At 40.3% G+C, this 20,199-nt stretch overlaps 1 protein-coding gene across 6 annotated transcripts in view; it reads right to left on the bottom strand.

Moving 5' to 3' along the window:
- Positions 1-6,792: 6,792 nt before the first annotated feature.
- The window catches only part of LOC126416434 (solute carrier organic anion transporter family member 74D), a 237,976-nt gene continuing 224,569 nt past the window's right edge, over positions 6,793-20,199 (bottom strand). For all 6 annotated transcript variants that reach the window (XM_050084199.1, XM_050084167.1, XM_050084159.1 and 3 more), the window contains 3 exons: positions 16,572-16,675; positions 10,147-10,248; positions 6,793-7,375 (listed from right to left, as the gene is read on the bottom strand). In XM_050084199.1, coding sequence (XP_049940156.1) covers positions 7,245-7,375; positions 10,147-10,248; positions 16,572-16,675 — 337 coding nt within the window. In that variant the 3' untranslated portion in view covers positions 6,793-7,244. The remainder of the gene's footprint in view (positions 7,376-10,146; positions 10,249-16,571; positions 16,676-20,199) is intronic.

Here is a 20,199-nt window from a genome sequence, read left to right as displayed (position 1 = left end):
ACATGATACTGCCAGAAGAATTTGAAAGAGCACTGAAAGATCTAAGTCAAAACATAGCCCTGAGAGTAGACGACATTCCGTCATACCTACTGAATAGCCTTGGGAGAGCTAGCCATGACAAAACCATTCCATTTGATGTGTGAGACACTTGAGACGGGTGAAATACTTCGGACTTCCCAAGGAGAATGTAATAATTCCATTTCCAAAGAAAGCAGGTGCTGACGGGTATGAATATCGAACTATCAGTTTAGTAAATCATGGTTGCCAAATACTAACATGAATTCTATACAGAAGAATGGAAAAATTGGTAGAATCTGACCTCGGGGAAGATCAGTTTGTATTCTGGAGAAATGTGGACACGAGCGAGACAACAGTGACCCTATGAGTTATCTTATAAGGAAGGTTATAGCATTTGTGGACTTAGGGAAAGCTTTCGACAATGTTGACTGAAATATTCTCTTAGAGATTATGAAGGTAGCAGGAGTAAATTACAGGAAGCAAAAGGCTATTTACAACTTGTACAGAAATGAGACTGCAGTTATAAGAGTCGAGGGGCACGTGAAGGAAGCAGTGATTGATAAAGGTGTGACACAGGGCTGTAGCTTATACCGATGTTATTCAAGCTGTACATTGAGCATGAAGTAAACAAACCAAAGGAAACTTTAGAGAAGGAATTAAAATTAAGGGAGAAGAAATAAAAACTTTGAGGTTTACAGATGACATTTAATTCTGTCAGAGACAGCAAAAGACTTGGAACAGCAGTTGAACAGACGGGACAATGTCTTCAAAGTTTGGTGTAAAATGAACATTAAACAAAAGCAAAACGAGGATAATGGTATGTAGTGAGTGAATTAGATTAGGAAACGAGACAGTTGAAGTAGTAGATGAGTTTTGTTATTTGGGCAGAATATTAAGTGATGGTGGCCCCAGTAGAGAGGATGTAAAGTACAGGCTGACAATGGGAAGAAAACGTTTCTGAAGAAAAAAAACTCTGACTATAGATTTAAGTGTTTGGAGGCCTTTTGTGAAATTATTTATATGGAGTGTTGCCGTGTATGAAAGTGAAACATGGGCAAGAATAGTTTAGACAGGAAGAGAAATGAAGCTTTTGAAATGTGATGCTACAGAAGAATACTGAAGATTATATGGGTAATCACGTGACTAATGAGGAAGTACTGAATACAAATGGGGAGAGAAGAAATTTGTGGTACAACCTGACTAGAAGAAGGGATCGGTTGATAGGACACATTCTGAGATATCAAGGGATCACCAGTTTAGTGTTGGAAGGAAATGTGGGGGTGGGGGTTTGGGGGGGGGGCAAAAGTTGTCGAGGGAGATCAGGAGATAACTACAATAAACAGAATCAGAAGGCGTAAGTTGCATTCTCCAAGATGAAAGGGATGGTGGAATCATCCCGTTTCCAATTTCTGTGCTTCCGTGGCTATCGGCTGTTTAGTCGTTAGCAGGAGGGGCTACTGCCATAGTTTGAACAGGATGATAAAAGACCATAAGTGGACGATATTTAGTCTTTGAGGATCATACAAATGGCTAGATGTTCTTCTACAAATTATTAGGGAGTATAATCGAAATAAAAATACGATTAAAATGAGGTTAGTTGATGTTCACGGTAATATGCTTATAAATAAAGTATGCAGTTGTAGTAAGATGGTAGATCCACGCCAACAGAAATTCAGTGTAGGTGCTTAAGGGGATAGTTCGAAATAAAAAGTGCATTTGAGAAATCATGCCTGCCAAACTGGTCAACAGAAATATTTGCAGTTTCCAAAGCGCAGTGGACAAACCCGAGAACTTCCATCTTAAAGGATAGTGAAGGTGGAAGTCTTTACACAGAGGAATTACGTAATAACTCTGAACCAAACATGTTTTTCATAGAGAACGTCATAATACATAAAGGAAACAAGCTTTTAGTTTTTTGGTCTAGTTTCCCATTAGGGCACAAGACTTGCGTGGAAGTTCATAATTTCTTATATAACATGGCACACAAACCTCAAATCATGGAGTAGAATGGCATGAGTGTTACGATGTGCGGAGGTTGCGGCGGTATTCCGATTAAGTTATTAGTTGAATTGCGTAGCCATGAATAGAACTTCTGCGGATTTGCATTGAAGCTAAAAAAACATCTGCCTCGTAGTGATAACAGATACTCGATGAAGCCCGGCAGCACCATATTTCATAGTATGCTGCACATCAAGATTTGGCAAAAGCCACACTGTAGATCGAACTTTAGCTGATAAATCAGTCAAATACATCGAAGAAAGGACATAGGCTGTAAGGTGTCAGGCAAATCCAACACCTTCCATGAAAACCCTGACGTGATCAGCAAATCCAGTAGTATGCCACATAGCTCCGAATAAATCGTGACATTAAATTAACCAAAGTAATACGAGTAACGAGTGAGCAAATGGAATACCACGGACTAACACAAGAATGCCTAAATGCATGTCATACCTTCCCACCGTGAGACAGACGCAGTTCCGAGGGGAGAAACGAGAACAGAAGCTGAGAGCAGAACCGTGTTAAGCTGGAAGGCCCTACGATAAGGGACGGACGGACACCCACGTCGCCACCTAACCGCTAGGACCACACCACCCGCAAGTTTTAGCGTGAGACTTTTTCTCGTCTCTGTAACGTTAGGACCACCCCCCAGCCCATGTTAAAAGCTAGAGCCTCCAGAAGAACAGTATTGATCTTACGATAACACAAAAATGGCCACACCACCCGCAAGTTTTTAGCGTGAGACTTTTTCGCATCTCTGTTACATCAGGACCACCCCCAGCCCATGTTAAAATATAGAGCCCTCCAGAAGAACAGTATAGATCTTACGATAACGCTAAAAGGACCACACCAGCTGCAAGTTTTAGCGTGAGACTTTTTCGCTTCTCTGTTACGTTGAAAAATTTAAAAACATTGCCCCACCACGAAAAGTATAACGTTTCTCATTGGATAGACAGAATTTTTGTAGGCGGAGCTTAATGTTAACATTGAGACCCTGATTGGTCAGATGAAAACACAGCCAGATAGTTTTTTTTAAACCAACTTCGGTAAATTGTAGTAAGGAGAAGTTAGGAGAGAGTTGCTTCGGAGACGGCGAGGTGAGCGGAGCTGTGCTGCTCGCCGCCCCCTGACGAACACCGACAAGGTAATGAACGCACGCGATGCCACATAACAGCGCATAAAGCTTCACTCAGAACTGCAGAAGTCTCATCTGTTACACCACCTTTTTGCGTAATACTAGTGTCGATCGTCAATTAAAGCTCAGGGTGTTCACATTTGCCACTTGAAGTAAAAATCTGAAACGCGATGATTTTTCTGTTATATAGTTATTGAGAAGCCACATCAGCCACTGTAATATACGACAAGTTAGATAAGTAATTAAAGATAATTGAGGGTCACTGTAGACCATTTTGATAGTTTTCTCTTTTGGGAAACTTAATTTAAACCTAGATTATAGATGTGATATGGCATAGGTCATCCTTCGATCCATTGTATAACTTGGAAACCCATTCAGGGAATATTCGTTCACATTTTTGTTGAACGCAGTTGGTTTTTACCATCCTGTATTAAATCATTTCCTTTTATCAATAGTGCAATTTATAAACGATGTTTTGTGAGTAGAATAAAATTTCCAATGGTAAACTTAACTGCTTTTTCGACGTTATTTTACCAGCTAACTAAAAATAGGAAAGCCTTGAACCCCTTCCACTAAATTTAGTTAGTATTAAGATTCTTTTACAGGGAGTGCAGTGGAGCTGACGCTGAAATCATTAAGTATTTGGTTATATCATCACTAGTCTCACTGAACTCTTCTGAATTCTACATGTCATGTGTGGTCTGGCGTCTCCTTACCAGCAACAGGTCCCAGGTTCAAACTAGTCAATTCCCTAAAAAACACGCTCAGAGCGTCGTTGAGCGAAAGTGGTAGGGAGACACGATATAGAACAAACAGACACCACGCAGAATGTTAGAAGGCATAGTGCACCGTACTGCAGCTATCCTACTTGATAAAGCAAAGCACTCTAAACTTAAATTGGGTATTGTCATAAATTTCCTACGAATTGTGAATTCAGCGCTTCATACACCAAAGAAACAGAGGAAAAAATCTGTAGCATGTTAAAAAATTGCATGTAGTTAGCGGTGTAGCGGCTAAAAGTGTGTTGATGCAGAAAGGAGTATGAAGAAAAATACATGTTAAAATGCCATCAGCTACTCACTCATTAGTCGGAGGGGATGCTGCCATAGTGTGAAAAGTAAAAAACGCACAAAATGCAGAGAAGAAACTACAGGTGGTTAAAAGGCATAACAGCTTGATGGTGGCTGTCACTATCAGTAAAGAATTCTATGAAGACAGCACAGCAAAAGGCTCGTTCTGTTCATTAAAAAACTCGTAGTGATACTACCCAACAGGCCACTTATAAATACAGATCTGTCTAAATGCTAAAAACTATTCCATTCCATTGTGGCGGGGTGATACTGACTGAAACCTTATTACAGCTAATACTGAAAGCAGTAACAGGCTGCACAATGTTCTTTGTTAATTCTACATATTTCGTTCATTACTATTCTAAGACTTTTTTGCTATTATCGAACCACACCGGGTCATCTTACATTGCCACCTAATGCCTTATTACTAATAGCCAATCAATTGCCCGTGTACTTATCTTTCATATGTTTCATATGTATGCTCTGTTTGTTTGCAGAGGGGCCCTCCACCGCCGTTTCTGTCTGGGGCCATATTCACGGCTTACGAGAGTGTCCTTTTTCTGTGCTGCTATGTCGTCACCAAAGCAGTAACTCAGCTCTCTCATTTTCCCCTTCTGTTCTCTACTGCTTCCTGTTCCCGACGTGTTTCTCCAATCTGTTTGTTTGTCTGTTTTCCGTTTATTCCATTTGGTATCGTACCTATAACTGACACGTGTCTCTTGGCAGTAACTTTAGAACTTTTTATGGGCGTTATAATATATATTTATACGCTATTTCATTCGGCCTGTTTTCTCGTTCTCACTTTGCTGTTGCATTGACACGGGATAGCACCACGTCACGTTAATTGTAATGTCATCCTCTCTTAATATTTCCAGATGAGAAATCTTAATTATTGGGTGACACGTATGGTTGTCCAGTACCCTGTTGCAATATCACCGTCGGCAAGCTCCGAAGGTGTGGGACGACACAGATACCAGCACTTCAGGGATGTAGCGCTGGCTGGTTAGTGTACCGGCAATGCGTTCTAGGACGGCGCAGTAATGGAATCCAATACCACCCCAAATCATAATACCCAGTGTAGGATCAGTATGGCGATGCGTAAGACAACAGTTCAACAGTCTCTCGTCACGATGTCTCCAGACTCTAATCCGACCATCGTGGTAGTTCCATTCCGTTATGCGTATCCTTCGTTCATCTCACCTTTGCCGGCGCAGACTCCTGTGGCTTTGACTCAGTGGTAAACGCAACAATGGACGCCTTACCGGGAGTCCACTCTGCTGCAAACGACATCGAAATGGTACACACGGACACTGCTTGTTGTTCAACAGACCGAATTTATTGTGCTATGGTTCGTGATGTGGCAGAGCGATGCATCTCTGCCATGCACACAATATGCCTGTCATCACGTGTGGTGGTGCAACAATGTGGGTGCAATCGGCCCGTAGGACCATCGTTCTTCCTGAACCCAGCGATTACAAGTCAGCATCACCGTTGCTAGGTTCCGTCCGACACGATCAACGATTTCTCTGGAAGATAATACCCAATCCCTGAAGGCAACTATTCTTCCCCAATGGAACTCCGAAAAGTGCTCTAAAGACGCTCGTTGTCGTCTGCAAGGCACACTGGAGCTGCTTACGCTAAACAATAGCACGAAATACAATTCAAGTGCGTCCACATGGTCGCCTGTTCCCCTTTATATAGCGCTTGCAGGTAACGCCCGTGATGTGCGCCTACGCTGAAATGTTAATCATACGCATCTCTCGTCGCTGCAGCGCACGCTACAAATTTCAGCAGATCTACACGCTTCCTTCAGGAAGTAGCTTTCCTAGTGGCCAGCAGCGTATGTCCGTCAAAGTTATTACTTCAAAGCTGACCGTCATGACTGTGTTTAGTGTCAACAAATGAGAAGAAAATAAAAATTAAACTTGATAGTGCTGTTTACAATTATTTAAAAATTGTTTAAAACAGCAAATAATCATCAGCTAAAAGCCTGTCACTCATTTATAAACTGAACTTCAGTAATTACATAGAATTATGAACCTCGTTTCTGCTCTGAAATATATCGCCAGACACTGAACATGGCCCATCAACAATGCAGTCCGACTTCTGTTAAAGTTACCACTCGCGTTAAGCGAGAGATCCGGGTTGGAGGCCCGGACTAGCACAAATTTTCAACTTTCACTATCGAATTATTTCGTCACCCGATTGCGACTGACATCGGTGTTTCCTTAGAGATTTGTTAATCACACATTCTATGTGAATATGTATTTTGAGATTTCTGTTTTCGTTGCATTGCAATAATAAATCCTGTACCATTATGAGACAATCACTGGATCTATAAAATAAACAAAAATACATGAGACTGTAACTTTGCGCTTTCCGTATTGAACGTAAACAAACAGGATTAAGGTGAAGTCACGAGACGCTTCCAGCTTGTTGCTGGCGGCACGTCCAGCACGGCGTAGGTATCCCTACTACATGGTGACTGCTGCACCACTGTAGCTTAAACCAAGGAGAAGATAATAATTTTGCAGTTGTGGTGTTCATCAGTACGCATAAGACCAGTTCTAAGGAAAATCTGTTTATTGTAGCCTCACTTGTATAAAAATATAATAAGAACAGCACATGGTCCCAGACATTACTGTTTGTACCACATTAAATACGAAACAGTCGCAACAATCGTATCACAAATCTCGTAACCGTTATATTACAGCAAGGAAACGGTTTCGGTAACATACGATTCTAATGTATTATGTTACAAAAACTATTTGTACAGATTCATTGCAGTAGATATTTGGCACTTTGGTATTAATGCTTACAAGTCTTACAATACAAATATGTACATGAATTTCAAAAAAAGCAACACAGAGGTACAGTGTAAAGTCTCAGTTATGCAGCTCACGACCAGGGCAGAAACTCAAGCCTGTGTGGGTGTCTGCTTCGTGAAAGCTTCTTCAAGATGGGAACTTATCGAGAGCGATGTCTTGCTTGTTTATTTTTCAGGTACGCTGTCTCCAAGAGTATCACTCCTCCAGAACTATTTTCTCTTGAACGTCCTCCACTTCTTTTGGCTTTACTTCTTCGTCAAATATCTTCAGGTCCTTCACGAAATACCAGACGCCAACATCAAATATAGTGCCCACGGTCACAAAAGCTGTTAGAAATGAAGACTCTCATTAATGCAGTCATAAGAATATTTTTTTCTCAATTGAAGGCATTGAAACAATAACCAGATAAGTAATGTTTACGTTATGTCGACTAAAACACAAATAACTGTCTACAAGTTGGAAAAAGTTTTTCAGTCGGTCTTGTCTTTACTCAACCTCTATTTAGGCCATCAACACTTCGTAATACCATATCACATAGGTAAGCAATATTTTATTATGATACTTATTAAATTTTTTAAAAAACGGACTTTTCCCCGTCTTGAACCAAACATCTTGTTCTGTAGTCTTGATGTCAACTTAATAAGCAAATAACTAAGGAAACAACAACTGTTCCCATTCTACAGATTACTGAATATTATGAGTAGTCTGAAAATTACAAAGAAATCGATATCCTAATAAAAGTCACAGCTGTGGAAAGTTGACGTAGTTATTGAACTTCTACTTCCGATGAACTGTGTGTAGAATGTGTAACAGTTCTGTCACAGATCAGCTTATTATAAAATTCAATGTCTGAGGCTGATATATATTTCTTGACAAGCTTCAAGAAATCTTTATATTCCTCGTATTTAACTGTCGGAGGCGCTTTATAATATTTCTCCTTATGAAAAGTCAGTGTAGTTGAGCTTTTCTGGATGTCGATACCAATGATAGAGAAGTTGCGACAGTGATACACTACAGCGATCAAGACGCTTGTGTTGAGTGGAGTATTTAAAGAACCTTTACTCTCAGATGGTAACTTCTCATTATCGGAATTCGTGATGTTAAACCGAATCGACTTTTTTAAATGGGAAGAGAATAATCTTGTGTAATATCAACCACAGTGAACTTACTAGGTTTGGTTCTGACGAATTTTTTCCAGTAACTTGGAAGTACGATCTCTGAAGACTTGAGATGTCACTAGGAAGTGAAAACTCGTATTGCTGTAGAGAAGGAGGTATTCAGTACAAAGAAGAGATTATTATGTGGCAAACTAGATAAAAGTGCGAGGAAAAGAGTTGGCAAGTGTTTTGTCTGGAATGTGACACTCTATCGGGCAGGAACGTGGACACATCTGATGAAAGGATGAAGAAAAGCATTGGAGATGTCGATGTGAAAGAGAATGGAGAGGATAAGATGGAGGAAAAGAGTGACTAACGAATGATCCCCCGTGGTACACAAAACAGGTCCGAACGCTGTTGCAGAGGCAACGGAGAAAGCATGCGAAGTTCAGAAGAACGCAAAATCCCGAAGATTGGCTAAAATTTACAGACGCGCGAAATTTGGCACGGACTTCAATGCGAGATGCCTTTAATAGGTTCCACAACGAAACATTGTCTCGAAATTTGGTAGAATGAGTGTTGTAAAGGGTTGGTGAGAGGAAAGACTGTTGCATGTTGTAAGAGAAAGGAAGAAGAACTGGATGGGACCTTCGTTGAGACGGGAATGCTTGCTAACAGACGCTTTGGAAGGTCCAGTTTGTGGAACGAGATTGAGGGGACGGAGATACAAGATGATAGATGACCTCAAGGGAAGCGGAAATTACGCGGACCTGAAGACGATGGGAGAAGGCAGGAGAGCATGGAGAGTTACAAAATGAAAACCACCCTATGACAGAAAACTGATGATGATAGCGATGGTAGGTATAACCGATCATGTTTCCTTCTCTTCTTTTCAACTAACCCAAAGCTTCGTCCACAGGGTAAAAAGTTTTGTTCTGGGACAGGAAATGTATGACTATGTGTACAGATACTGCACCATGATATGATTTTCGTTTCGGGCAGTGAAGTTGTCAACAAATAAAAGCAAATTTTCCACATTTTTGTCAGGTGTGTTATTGATGAAGTAGTGAGACAATTTATCGCTTCACTTAGCCCTTTTCTTTTACAAGTCTCATCGCACCGGTAGAAGTAACGGCTGCAAACTCTTTACAAGTTGCTATATTACATAAATTCAACAAAAATAAATAAATAAATGTTTTTTGTCTAGCAACCCCATTCTACACACAGAGATGTCACTAAAGAAATAACGTTGTACTCCCTTCGCGTGCCAGAATCTGACTACTGTTTGGGGCAATGGCGAGGCAAGTAACGGACATGTCTGGTTCTTGCCCTAAATAGACGACGTCTGTATTCTGAATTGGTATCATGGACAGGTCTCATCCTCGCGCCATACGATCGAACAATTTTCAGACAATGCAATGGCAGTAAAATCTCATTTTCGGCCAAAGGTTGACGTATCTAGTTATTGTATCAATGCCTTCAATTCTTACAACCATTATTCACAACGAATACAAATGCGAGGTGAGTTAAACAACACAAAGTTGAAGCCGCCATTTTTAGGAGCTTCCAGAGTGAGAGGTTATCCTCTTGAACTGACTTCATTGAACTGCTAAAATTTCTACCTGTACTTAGACTACTAATCTGAACCAACGTCAAAAAAATGTTGGATACGTATCACTTACATTCTTATTTTCTTCCTCATCCTTATAATAATTTGGTTATAATTATACGCACAGACAGACTGCCACACATGCACACAAACACACACACACACACACACACACACACAAATGGATGCACAATACATCAGCAGACGAACGACTTCGGCTACAGGAAAAAGAGAAGAAGTCTGCATTTTCACCTGTACGGCACGTCGTACTACAGTGAATTTTGTGTTACAAATTCATAGACCCAATATCAGAGAAAATCTGATTTAAATTCGAGTTAAAGCTACATTCGAACCCCCTTTAACTCGGACCATCATTTCTTGGGAAACTTACCGGCGGATGTGAGGTTGAGCATATAACGCAGGGATTCGCCATTGTACAACCAGCAGTTGCCCGTTCCGGCGCATGTCTTGCCCCACACCAGACACGTGGAATCTGTAACAGTATGCGTTCATTCTGCAGTTAACAGTCACAATGTTCAGTCTTAACTGCGGTTGAGTGTAAGTTTAATTCCACAGCTTTAATTCGTTCTGATTTTATTGTCCTCATTAACTTATGTAACATTCACTAATCCGCATTGATGAGAAGTCAGCTATTATAACTGTAACTGAAAAGTAAGTACACAGGGTGTTCAATAATTCGATGCCCACACTTGCATATATGATGACGAAGACAACAAATATACCTTGTTAAGCAACTAGGTGTTATAAACTCATACTGACTGAGTGCTAAACATATGTAGGACATCTGTGGCAAGTAAATTTTTTAAATATCGTTATCCAAAGTAGATCTAAGATACATCGTGCTGTATAGTCTCAATGTCGCTTTGAGTCAGTCAACAGCACGTAACACTGTTGTGCGTACGCTACATAAAGTAAGTATACCGATGAGCTCAAACCCGCTTAATAATGTACTGGTCCACTTTTGAAAACCCAGTACAGCAGTGATTCTGCTTGGCATGGATTCTACAAGTCCTTGATAGATTTCCTGAATTATGTGGCACCAGATGTCTAATCACAAGTCGCTAAATTCCTGTAAATTCGGGGCGGTGGTTTGTGAACACGCAGTTCATATGTGCTCCATTGGGTACAGATCAGGGGAATCTGCTGCCTAAAGCATCAGTGTGAGTTCACTATCATGCTACTCAAACCACTGCACCACGATTTTAGACTTGTTTCGTTAAGAGTTATCCTGCTGGAAGATGTCATTGGCATCAGAGAAGACTTCAACAACAAAGGGATGCAGGTGGTCACCGCTGTCATGGTGTCTCCGAGTACTACCATAGAGACCCAACTCAGTGTACCCCATAGTAGCGGCACCACCGTTTAAGATAGGAAAGTTAGATTCAGTGCAATATTTCTGAGTGCACAAGTTACAGCCAGGTGCGGGCCTGTTGACAGTAAGTTACGGTGACCAGCGGTTGCGAAGTAGAATGGAGGCCACAGGGGCCGTTGAGCCACTGAAAAGAGGAAACGTAGCAGTTTGCATGGCGCAAGTTACAGGCAGAAGGGGTCCTCTGGTGCAACCTAGGTGTTATGACTACGTAACTCGGAGTGGTGTGTTAGCAAAATAGAGGTGCACAGCCACATATAAATAGGCTCTAACGAAGAGGATTCAAGTGTGGCAGGTCTCTTGGATGGTGGAGCGTGTCACACCACCGGCTACACGCAGCAGCAGATGGGGCGCCAGCGTTCCAGTCCATGGCGGGTCACTGGTTCGACCCTCTGCTCTCACCACCCTGCTTCTGTCGTGCGGTGCACTTTTCAAGCAGCCATTCGCCTGGATGAAGGCATGTAAGGACGCAGCCATCGACCTGGTGTAACAAGAAATGCGATTCATTCGACAGACGATACGTTTTATTGATCCCAGGCGAAAACTCACTGACGCAGTGCCCACTGCAATCGTAAATGACGATGTCGCTGGATCAACACAAGAACACCTAGGTGTCATGTGATGTGGAGCTCCATCTTCAACAATGACCTCTGAAGGGTGTGCTCTGGAACACTTGTGCCTGCACCAGCACTGTACTCTGTCATCAGACCTGCCACAGATCGCTCTCTAAGTGTTCAATTGTGTTTGAATTCCTAAGGGACGAAACTGCTTTGGTCACCGGTCCCTAGGCTTACACACTACTTAAACTAACCTATGCTAAGAACAACATACACCCATGCCCGAGGGAGGACTCGAATCTTCGGCAGGTGGGGCTGTGCAGTCAGTGACATGACGCCACAAACCGCTAGGTCACGCCGGGCGGCGATCGCTGTCTATCCTGGATTATATAGTGTGCGGTGGAGGGGGGGGGGGGGGGGTGTTCCTCCGACCTCTACGTTTTGTGATGTGACATGGTCGTTATGGCCTACTCGTTATTTCATCATCCTTGAACTACTTTCCACATGTGCTCACGACAGTAGTACACCAACAGGCCATCAGTTTCGCCTCGTCAGTGGATCTCTTTTTAATCTGCATCACAACAAGGATTTGCCCTTTGTCAAAACTGCTTATATCAGTGTGTTTCCGCATTTTCGGTCCGTATCTTCGCTGTAATGACTTCCCATTCGTTCTCTCCCGCTAACATTGTTTCCTTGCTGCGTCACGTGCGCGAAACACCACCAGGAGGCATTCATCCTCGCGGTGGGCAGTGGTCATGGTGTTTTGACCCATCAGTGTAAAGTGGAGGTCTGCACATGGTCCTCAAGATTGACAGTCCCCATTGCACTGGACTTCTTTCGCTCGTGTTACATAAAAACTGAAGTGTGTTCTACCTCTATGGACCCAGAAGGAAAATAAATTGCAAGAAGTGTTGCAGCAGCCACAGATATAAAGAACATGTCACTCATTTTCCATCAAACACGGGGTGCCCTGTTACGTCGGTACCGCCTTTGTGCTGAAGTAGTTGTGCTCATTTTGAACAGTTACTGAAACACTGATCACAAGAATATAGTCTTCTGGGAAGCATAATGGACTCGGGAAAGTGGCTGATCAGACAGTATATAGAACAAAAGCCAAACAACAGCCGCATTTCAATGTTTTTATTTATTCTTCTTTAAGCTACCGGTTTCAGCATTATACTAGCGCATGTGGATGGCATCAGTGAAGTGCCGAAGCTGATAACTTAAAGAAAAGTAATCTATAACTGCTTGACATATGGCTGCTGTCTGTTGTTAGTCTATATACAAGAATAAAGGTCTGAAACAAATTATGTTGTTTTATTCTCCATCACATCCAATGCTCCTCATTCAATAGGTATTTCCAACACCCAGTTGCTTATCGAAATATATTTGACGTCGTCTCTCTTATCACATCTCCCATTTTGGCTACACAGTTTTTGAACACTCTTTACAAAGAATGAATTTTCGTTCTGCAGTGGAGTGCAGCTGATCTGAAACTTGTTGGCAGATTAAAACTATGTGCCGGATAGGGATTCGAACCTGGGACATCGCCTTTTGTGTCGAAGTGCTCTGTCGACAGGGCATTCAGAGCAAGACCCACGACCCTCGCTCACATCTTCTGGCCCTCCATTATTTCATCTTTTACAATACAAAACTTCACAGAAGTTCTCCTGCATACTTTGCGGGTCTAGCAATCCTGAAATAAAGGGGATTAACGGTCCCAATTTTAAGCTCATATCCGGAACACAGTTCTAATCTGCCAGGAAATTTCTCCCTGTATACAGTCGAAGAGGGAACAGCGAGTTTTTTTGTTACCTGCCATAATCACGTCGGATACCATTTCACATTGATCACCCGAGTAGAAAAGACTGTTCTCCCAATACACTACACTTTTATATCGTATGTACGCGGTATTAACGCCATCTGTATGTGTGCATATCGCTATCCCATTACTCCGGTTATCTCAGTGTAAGAAACGTATTCGCTGAACTCACTGGACTCAGTAATTGCAGTAAAATATACTTTGAAAGCTGTGGACCAATTTCAGTATTAATATTTACCACTGTACCACTGGCATTCCTTCATTGGCGATGTCTCCTCCTCCATACCCCCCCCCCTCCCCCGTCCACGTGCGCAGATTATCATTATAGTTGTTTAAGGAGCGTGACTGTAAAGTCCAATTGGCGTCGTGACCCCTAATGCTACCATGTATCAGCTCAATCGAGCACATCTACGATGTCATTAGGCGCAAATTAGCAGCTCAAAGAGGGTCACCTTTTTGCTTTTAAAGCAAACGTGTTACATGTGATTAACATTATGTTGTCTGCTATCGGCCACGGTCAGATCCACGCCGCGCTGAAATTGTTTGTATGTTTTAGAGACCATCATGCAAGTAGCTGCGTTCTCATGATGTTCCTTGTAGTCCTGTGTATTTGTTTTGTGGATGGTTTCAATCATTTGGTATTTTATGCTGCAGCTCTGCTAACTTTATGAACTTATTTTAGTGGCGTATTTTGTTTTTGTTTTTTCCTTGTGCCTTGGTCTGTTATTTTAGTATAGGTTAATATTATTAGCAGACACGAAAACGTTATAATATTTGTGCATCTTCATGTTTTCGCGTCGCAATGACTGCTCCATTAAATGCCGGGTGTGCAGCCGTATAAATTGCATTTCTTCTTCTGATATTTCAGCGCCTATCTTTCAGCCAGCTTCAGAGTGGCCGAATGGTTCAATCATCTCAAGAGTGAGCAGAATGACGGCTCACTCTGAAGATGACAGAATGATACACAGTCGAAATATCAGAAGAAGAAATGGAATATATGCCGCTGCAAGCCCGAAATGTAATGGAGCATTATAATATTTGAGCAATTATGACGAGAATAACTAAAAGTAAGTTGAACATCTTGCTTAGGCAATGGTCAACAGCATGAACAAATATTAAAAAATGCGTAACACTGTGCTGTCTGTAATAATATTATTTCATTTGCTATCGGTTTCGTTTCTGAACCATCATAAACGGCAGCTGCACAACATACAAAAGTGAACAATGTGACAATGCCAAACGAAATAAGAAACACAGAAGAATTGTACAATCTATCAAAATACTCTATAAAATTATCACAGACTTATCAAGTGTCATACATGTTTTAAAAAAAGTTATCACAGGAAACCATAATTGCCAAGATAATATAAAATCAAAAATTATAACAAGATAAAAATATTATTGCACATTGACACGAGGACAGAAAGCGATGTACAACAACTTCGAGGTCAAAGATGACAATCTTGACCGAATCCAAAGAAGTTGCCGTTAGATAATTATGTGATAATCAAATTCAGAACTGAAGTATTAACAGCTCTATACCTGATTAACATTACGTAAACACACCAGTAAAATAAAATATAAAGTAGCAAACAGTCAACATTTATGAATTTATGAAATATTTTATATGCTTACATTTATCAGTCTTCTTTGTTACTTTATATTTTGTTTTATCAGTGTTTTTATGTAATGTCAGTCAAGTGTATAATTACTTGTTTTGTAAATAAAACCGCCTTTTCTTGCTGCAACTTAATTTATTTTTCCCAGACGCGTTTCGCCTTTTTCTTGCTCTAAGGCATCTTCAGTGTGATCTATAACGATACAGTTTCCTTATTTTCAGATTATCAAACAATTCACGTCGCATTTTTTATGTAATTAAGTAACTACTTACAGTTTGCTGTGAACTGCATTTCCTTTCATCTGGTCTGGAGGTCGCACTACCACTTTCTTTTCGATACATAAACACAATTTTGTATTCCGAACTTTGTCACAGTGTTCACCATGTTCCTCCTTCTCTTTTTGGTGTACAATTATTCTTTTGCGATTATATATAGCTATTTGTACGAACACTGTGCTTTTAACAACATAACTATTGTAACTCCATTGTTAACGTTGTTAAAAGCATAGTGTTCGGACAAATAGCTATATATAATGGCAAAAGAATAATTGTACACCAAAAAAAAAGAAGGAGAAACATGGTGAACAGTGTGAAAAAGTTCTGAATACAAAACTGTGCTTATGTTTCGAAAATAAAGTGATAGTGCAACCTCCAGACCAAATGAGAGGAAAATGCAGATGACGGCAAACTCTAAGTAATTACTTAATTACACAAAAATGCGACGTGAACTGTTTAATAATATAAAAATTACAGAACTGTATCGTTATAGATTCCAATGGAGATGTCTTAGAGAAGGAAAAGGCGAAACGCGTCTGGGAAAAATAAATTAAGGTGCAGCAAGAAAAAGAGGTTAAATTAAAAAACAAGTATTTCTGTGTTTGCTAAGGAGGATGGTCACGGAAACAAACTTGTTAAGTGTAGAATTATTAATACTTCAATTCTGAATTTGATTATCAGACGATTATTTAATAGCAGCTTCTTTGGATCCGGTCAAGATTCCATCTTTATCCTCGAAGTTCTTGGACTTGTATTGCTGTATATCACTTTCTGTCCTCGTCTCAATGTGCCATAATATTTTTATCTTGTTACAATTTTTGATTTTGTATTATTGGCAATTATGGTTTCCTGTAATAACTTATTTTTATAGCATGTATGACATGAGAGTATTTTGATCTATTAACACTTTTTCTGTTTTTCTTATTTCGTTCGGCAATACCACATTATCCATTTTTGTATGTTGCACAGCTGCCGTTTATAATGGTTCAGAACCGAAACCGGTAGAAAAATAAAATAAAATAATTACTAACGGCACAGCGTTATGCGTTTTTTTAAAGAGAAGAAAGTTGTTTATGAAGCATCCGCTGGACAATTTCAAAGTCTTGTGACTTAAAATCGGAAGTTAGCGAGCCATCGTATGTGTGCCACTTACCTAGGAGGTAGCCGAAGAATATGGGCGCTGGTACGAATGCTAGAAGGCTCATCAAGGTGAGACCGAACCCCATCGCAACTGGTTTGTCCTTCTCGTCCACGCATCTGAAAGAAGTCATGTTGTCAGACAGATATAAAAGTTCCGTTAGACTATAATTATGATCTTGGAAGGAGTACTAGTGCATCGTATGACTACTGTAGCGAATGAAGTTCTAGTTTGTACTGATGAAATGAGAAATAATCAGTGCTCTCGAGCTCGTCCATTATATTTTTTCCAATAACAGAATAGGACAAGAATGGTAGCTGTGTCTTCTCGCACTGCTGGTTCTGTAAAAAATATGTTTTCGGAAATGTTTATCAGAAAATAGTTCATCTTCTGTGTACGTCATTAATATTTTATACAAGTTTGCGAGACTATCCTTGCTCGGGTCCACTACTCTTTAGGTAGTTTCAACAAGGAAGAATACGTAACTTAGGGAAAACGAAATATGTTCTATGCGTAACGTATTCTGATATACTCTGATGACTACAAAATGAAATAACATTTTTTCCAAAAAACAATACTACAGATTATGCTTTGCACAAGGGTCGCTATTATCTGTGTAGCGAAACCGAATTAGTTGGTTGAATTTGTTTCCTGATAAACTGGATGAGAGTTACTGTACTGTAGTGCCATCTGATAAAATTTTCTTGTCTGTTCCATTAGTATTGCAAAGGACGCAGCCATTATGATAGGTATTATACAAGTAGTCAACTGATTTGGTACTCTCTTCTTTCCTCTATTGATTTTGTAAGCAATTGCCGTATCTGAGCGCCACATCACTTTCGAAGTGAAATAACGCTTGTTTGTATTACTATTTCGTTTTATTGTACGAACTTTCATAAATTAATTAGTCACAGAATTTTTTATGGTGTGCCGCTACAGTTACTTGCAAACAGATAGTACAGGTTAGTGAATAGTAATTTCTCTTTCGTAATATTTCAGAGCTCATTTGACAATACTTGCAGATAATACGGAGTCAAGGCCAGACGCCCATCTCTTTAGCTCACAGAATATAGACTCAATGTCAACCATATGTCTGTTATTGGCTCGTAGCCAGCCAGCCCTGGAGATGACTCATGTGACCATATGCGCCTGACGTGCAGCTCATGATGCTTGCGGCTGAGAAATGAATGGTGGGAAGCGGGTAATATGGATGAAATCAATGCAAGCAGCCTGGTTTAAAATAAATCGATCGAATACTTGCACGTTGCCGGTATCAACGTTTACTACGCTGGGAACTAATCGACAGTCTAAAGTACCGGTATATAGCAAATTAAAATTCCTTTCTCGATTCCCTCGTACATAAACAAATTACATAATACAATATTTATTAATATTAAGTCGCTGCATTGTATTATATTTAAATAAGATGTTCAACACTGACTGCTTTCCACATCGCAGTAATTCCTCTCAGCGGGATTCTAGGATCAAAAGATCTTGTGTAATGCGTTATGTACTGATTTTATTCAAAGTGCAGCACATCATATTCATCCTGTCTATACTGCCTGTAAGCGTGCGAACATTTAATGCACGCGTAAATGTGACCAAGTCATGCAGGAGGCAGGCGACGATATTTATAATAATCAGTGGTTCTGTGTTGAGACTGACAGGGTATATCAGACAACGAAATGACTTCATTGCTCATATGACGCGTTTCGGAATTTATACAAGGTGGTCAGAAAATGTCTGAAACCCTGTAGCGATGTTGCAGGGCAGGTTGAACTAAGACATAAACGTTACGAAAAAATTTGATACGTTGTGCCGTTTCCGTGTTATTTAGCAGAAAATGTCTGAAACCCTGCAGCGATGTTGCAGGGCAGGTTGAACTGAGACATAAACGTTACAAAAAAATTTGATATGGTGTGCCGTTTCCGTGTTATTTAGCATTGAAATTAGTCAACCGGGACGTCGCACTCTCGCATTCAGACGGTGTAGGCCGGCGAGTGCTTTGTTTGGGTAGCTAAAACTTGAATTTGCGGGCGCAACGACCTGATTGGCTAACTTCAGTGCTAAATAACTCGAAAACGGCGCAACGCCTGGAATTTTTTTCTTAACATCTATGTCCCAGTACACTCTCCAAGATCCCTACAAGCGTTTGAGACACTTTCTGATACCCTGTATACCATCAAATATCAACAAAATATCAGATAAAAACTATTTTATAAAATCATCTAGCACAAACTGTGCTACACCTACCCAGAAACCATTTCCGCACATAGATATGACGTTTCAAGCTGTATGTGAAACGAACATTCGCAGACTATAGACACATTTCTACAGACAGCGGACCAGTACAGAATGTACAGTGGCACTAAGGAACATCAACTTATGTACATTTATTATATCGTGTGCCTGATGGCTGTGAAGAGACTTCACAGTGATAAAGGGTTACTCAAAATATTTGTCTAAATTCGGGAGTATTATGTGGTGCTACACATCGTCAAAAGCTACAATTACAACTGTGCGGTATGTCAAACGACATAAAATGAAATATAAAATAGCACTGCAAATATATGTCACAAATTTAAATACAGGCAGTAAGAGAATTGGAACACAATATTTTCGTTAAAATAGGGATAGTCCATATGTCAGACACAAATCCGGCACCAGAAAGTACCCAATATGTTATTTAGTTTACAAAATAGAAGAACAATTTTCTGCTAGTAGCACAACAAGTTTTTTATGAAACATAAGAAATATTTTAGTACAACCAAATTCAGTCGTGGGGGATCACGCATCATGTCCATATAAAAGTAATAAATATTACTTGATTCCATGCACTGTCAAACGTTAAAATGGGAGCGCCTTGTGAAGCTTAACAAAAACTGTTGACTAAAAGCATAAAATACATAGTGTAAGCGTACACCCCAAACCATACAACATAAAACACAGACAGTAGAAATTGGAGGGAGCTGGAGGGCGATGAAGAGAAGGGCAGAAGAGATGCAGTACCCGAAAATTATACGGAAACAGGAGCTTTCAGTGATGATGAGCCACAGTCATGCTATTGTTTAATTTTTTGTTCTTATTTTATTTTGTTTCATTGTATTTTGGAATATTTTAACAGCTGTGACAGGTTAATGATCCGAGAACTTTTACTATTGTACTTGATAATGGCATAAAAGCCGACATATAGGCAGTACAGAATAGAAATACATTAGGCAGACTGGGCGTGATTTTTAACCTTATTCAGAGAACTCTGTAACAAAAACACTACTTCTATGGGTTGTCACTTCAGTAATAAGAGCATCGTTTCGGCATGACTGAAAAATCTCTAACGAAGTTACTCACCGAGACAGAAGCCTTAGACTTTGACATTTTGGGAGAAACTGAAATTTATAAGTATTTTAATACTAAGTAACATGGAATCTCGAATGAACAGAACCGCTCGCAGGGGACTTGGTTTTTCGATATTTTCCAGGATTTGTTTTGGGCGTGGCTGTGTGGTGCCAATGTTTGGTTCCAATTAAGCTCCTGTTTCCGATTAATATTTATATAGTGCATCTCCCCTGTCGCCCTTAACCCTCTAATTTCTACTGTCTGTGTTTTTTTTAACTGTTTAGGATTTACGATTACACTGCATATT

Source organism: Schistocerca serialis, chromosome 1, assembly GCF_023864345.2.
Source record: "Schistocerca serialis cubense isolate TAMUIC-IGC-003099 chromosome 1, iqSchSeri2.2, whole genome shotgun sequence".
Taxonomy (NCBI): domain Eukaryota; kingdom Metazoa; phylum Arthropoda; class Insecta; order Orthoptera; family Acrididae; genus Schistocerca; species Schistocerca serialis.
The sequence above is the reverse complement of the archived record's forward strand: the minus strand, read 5'-3'. Positions and strand labels throughout refer to the sequence as shown.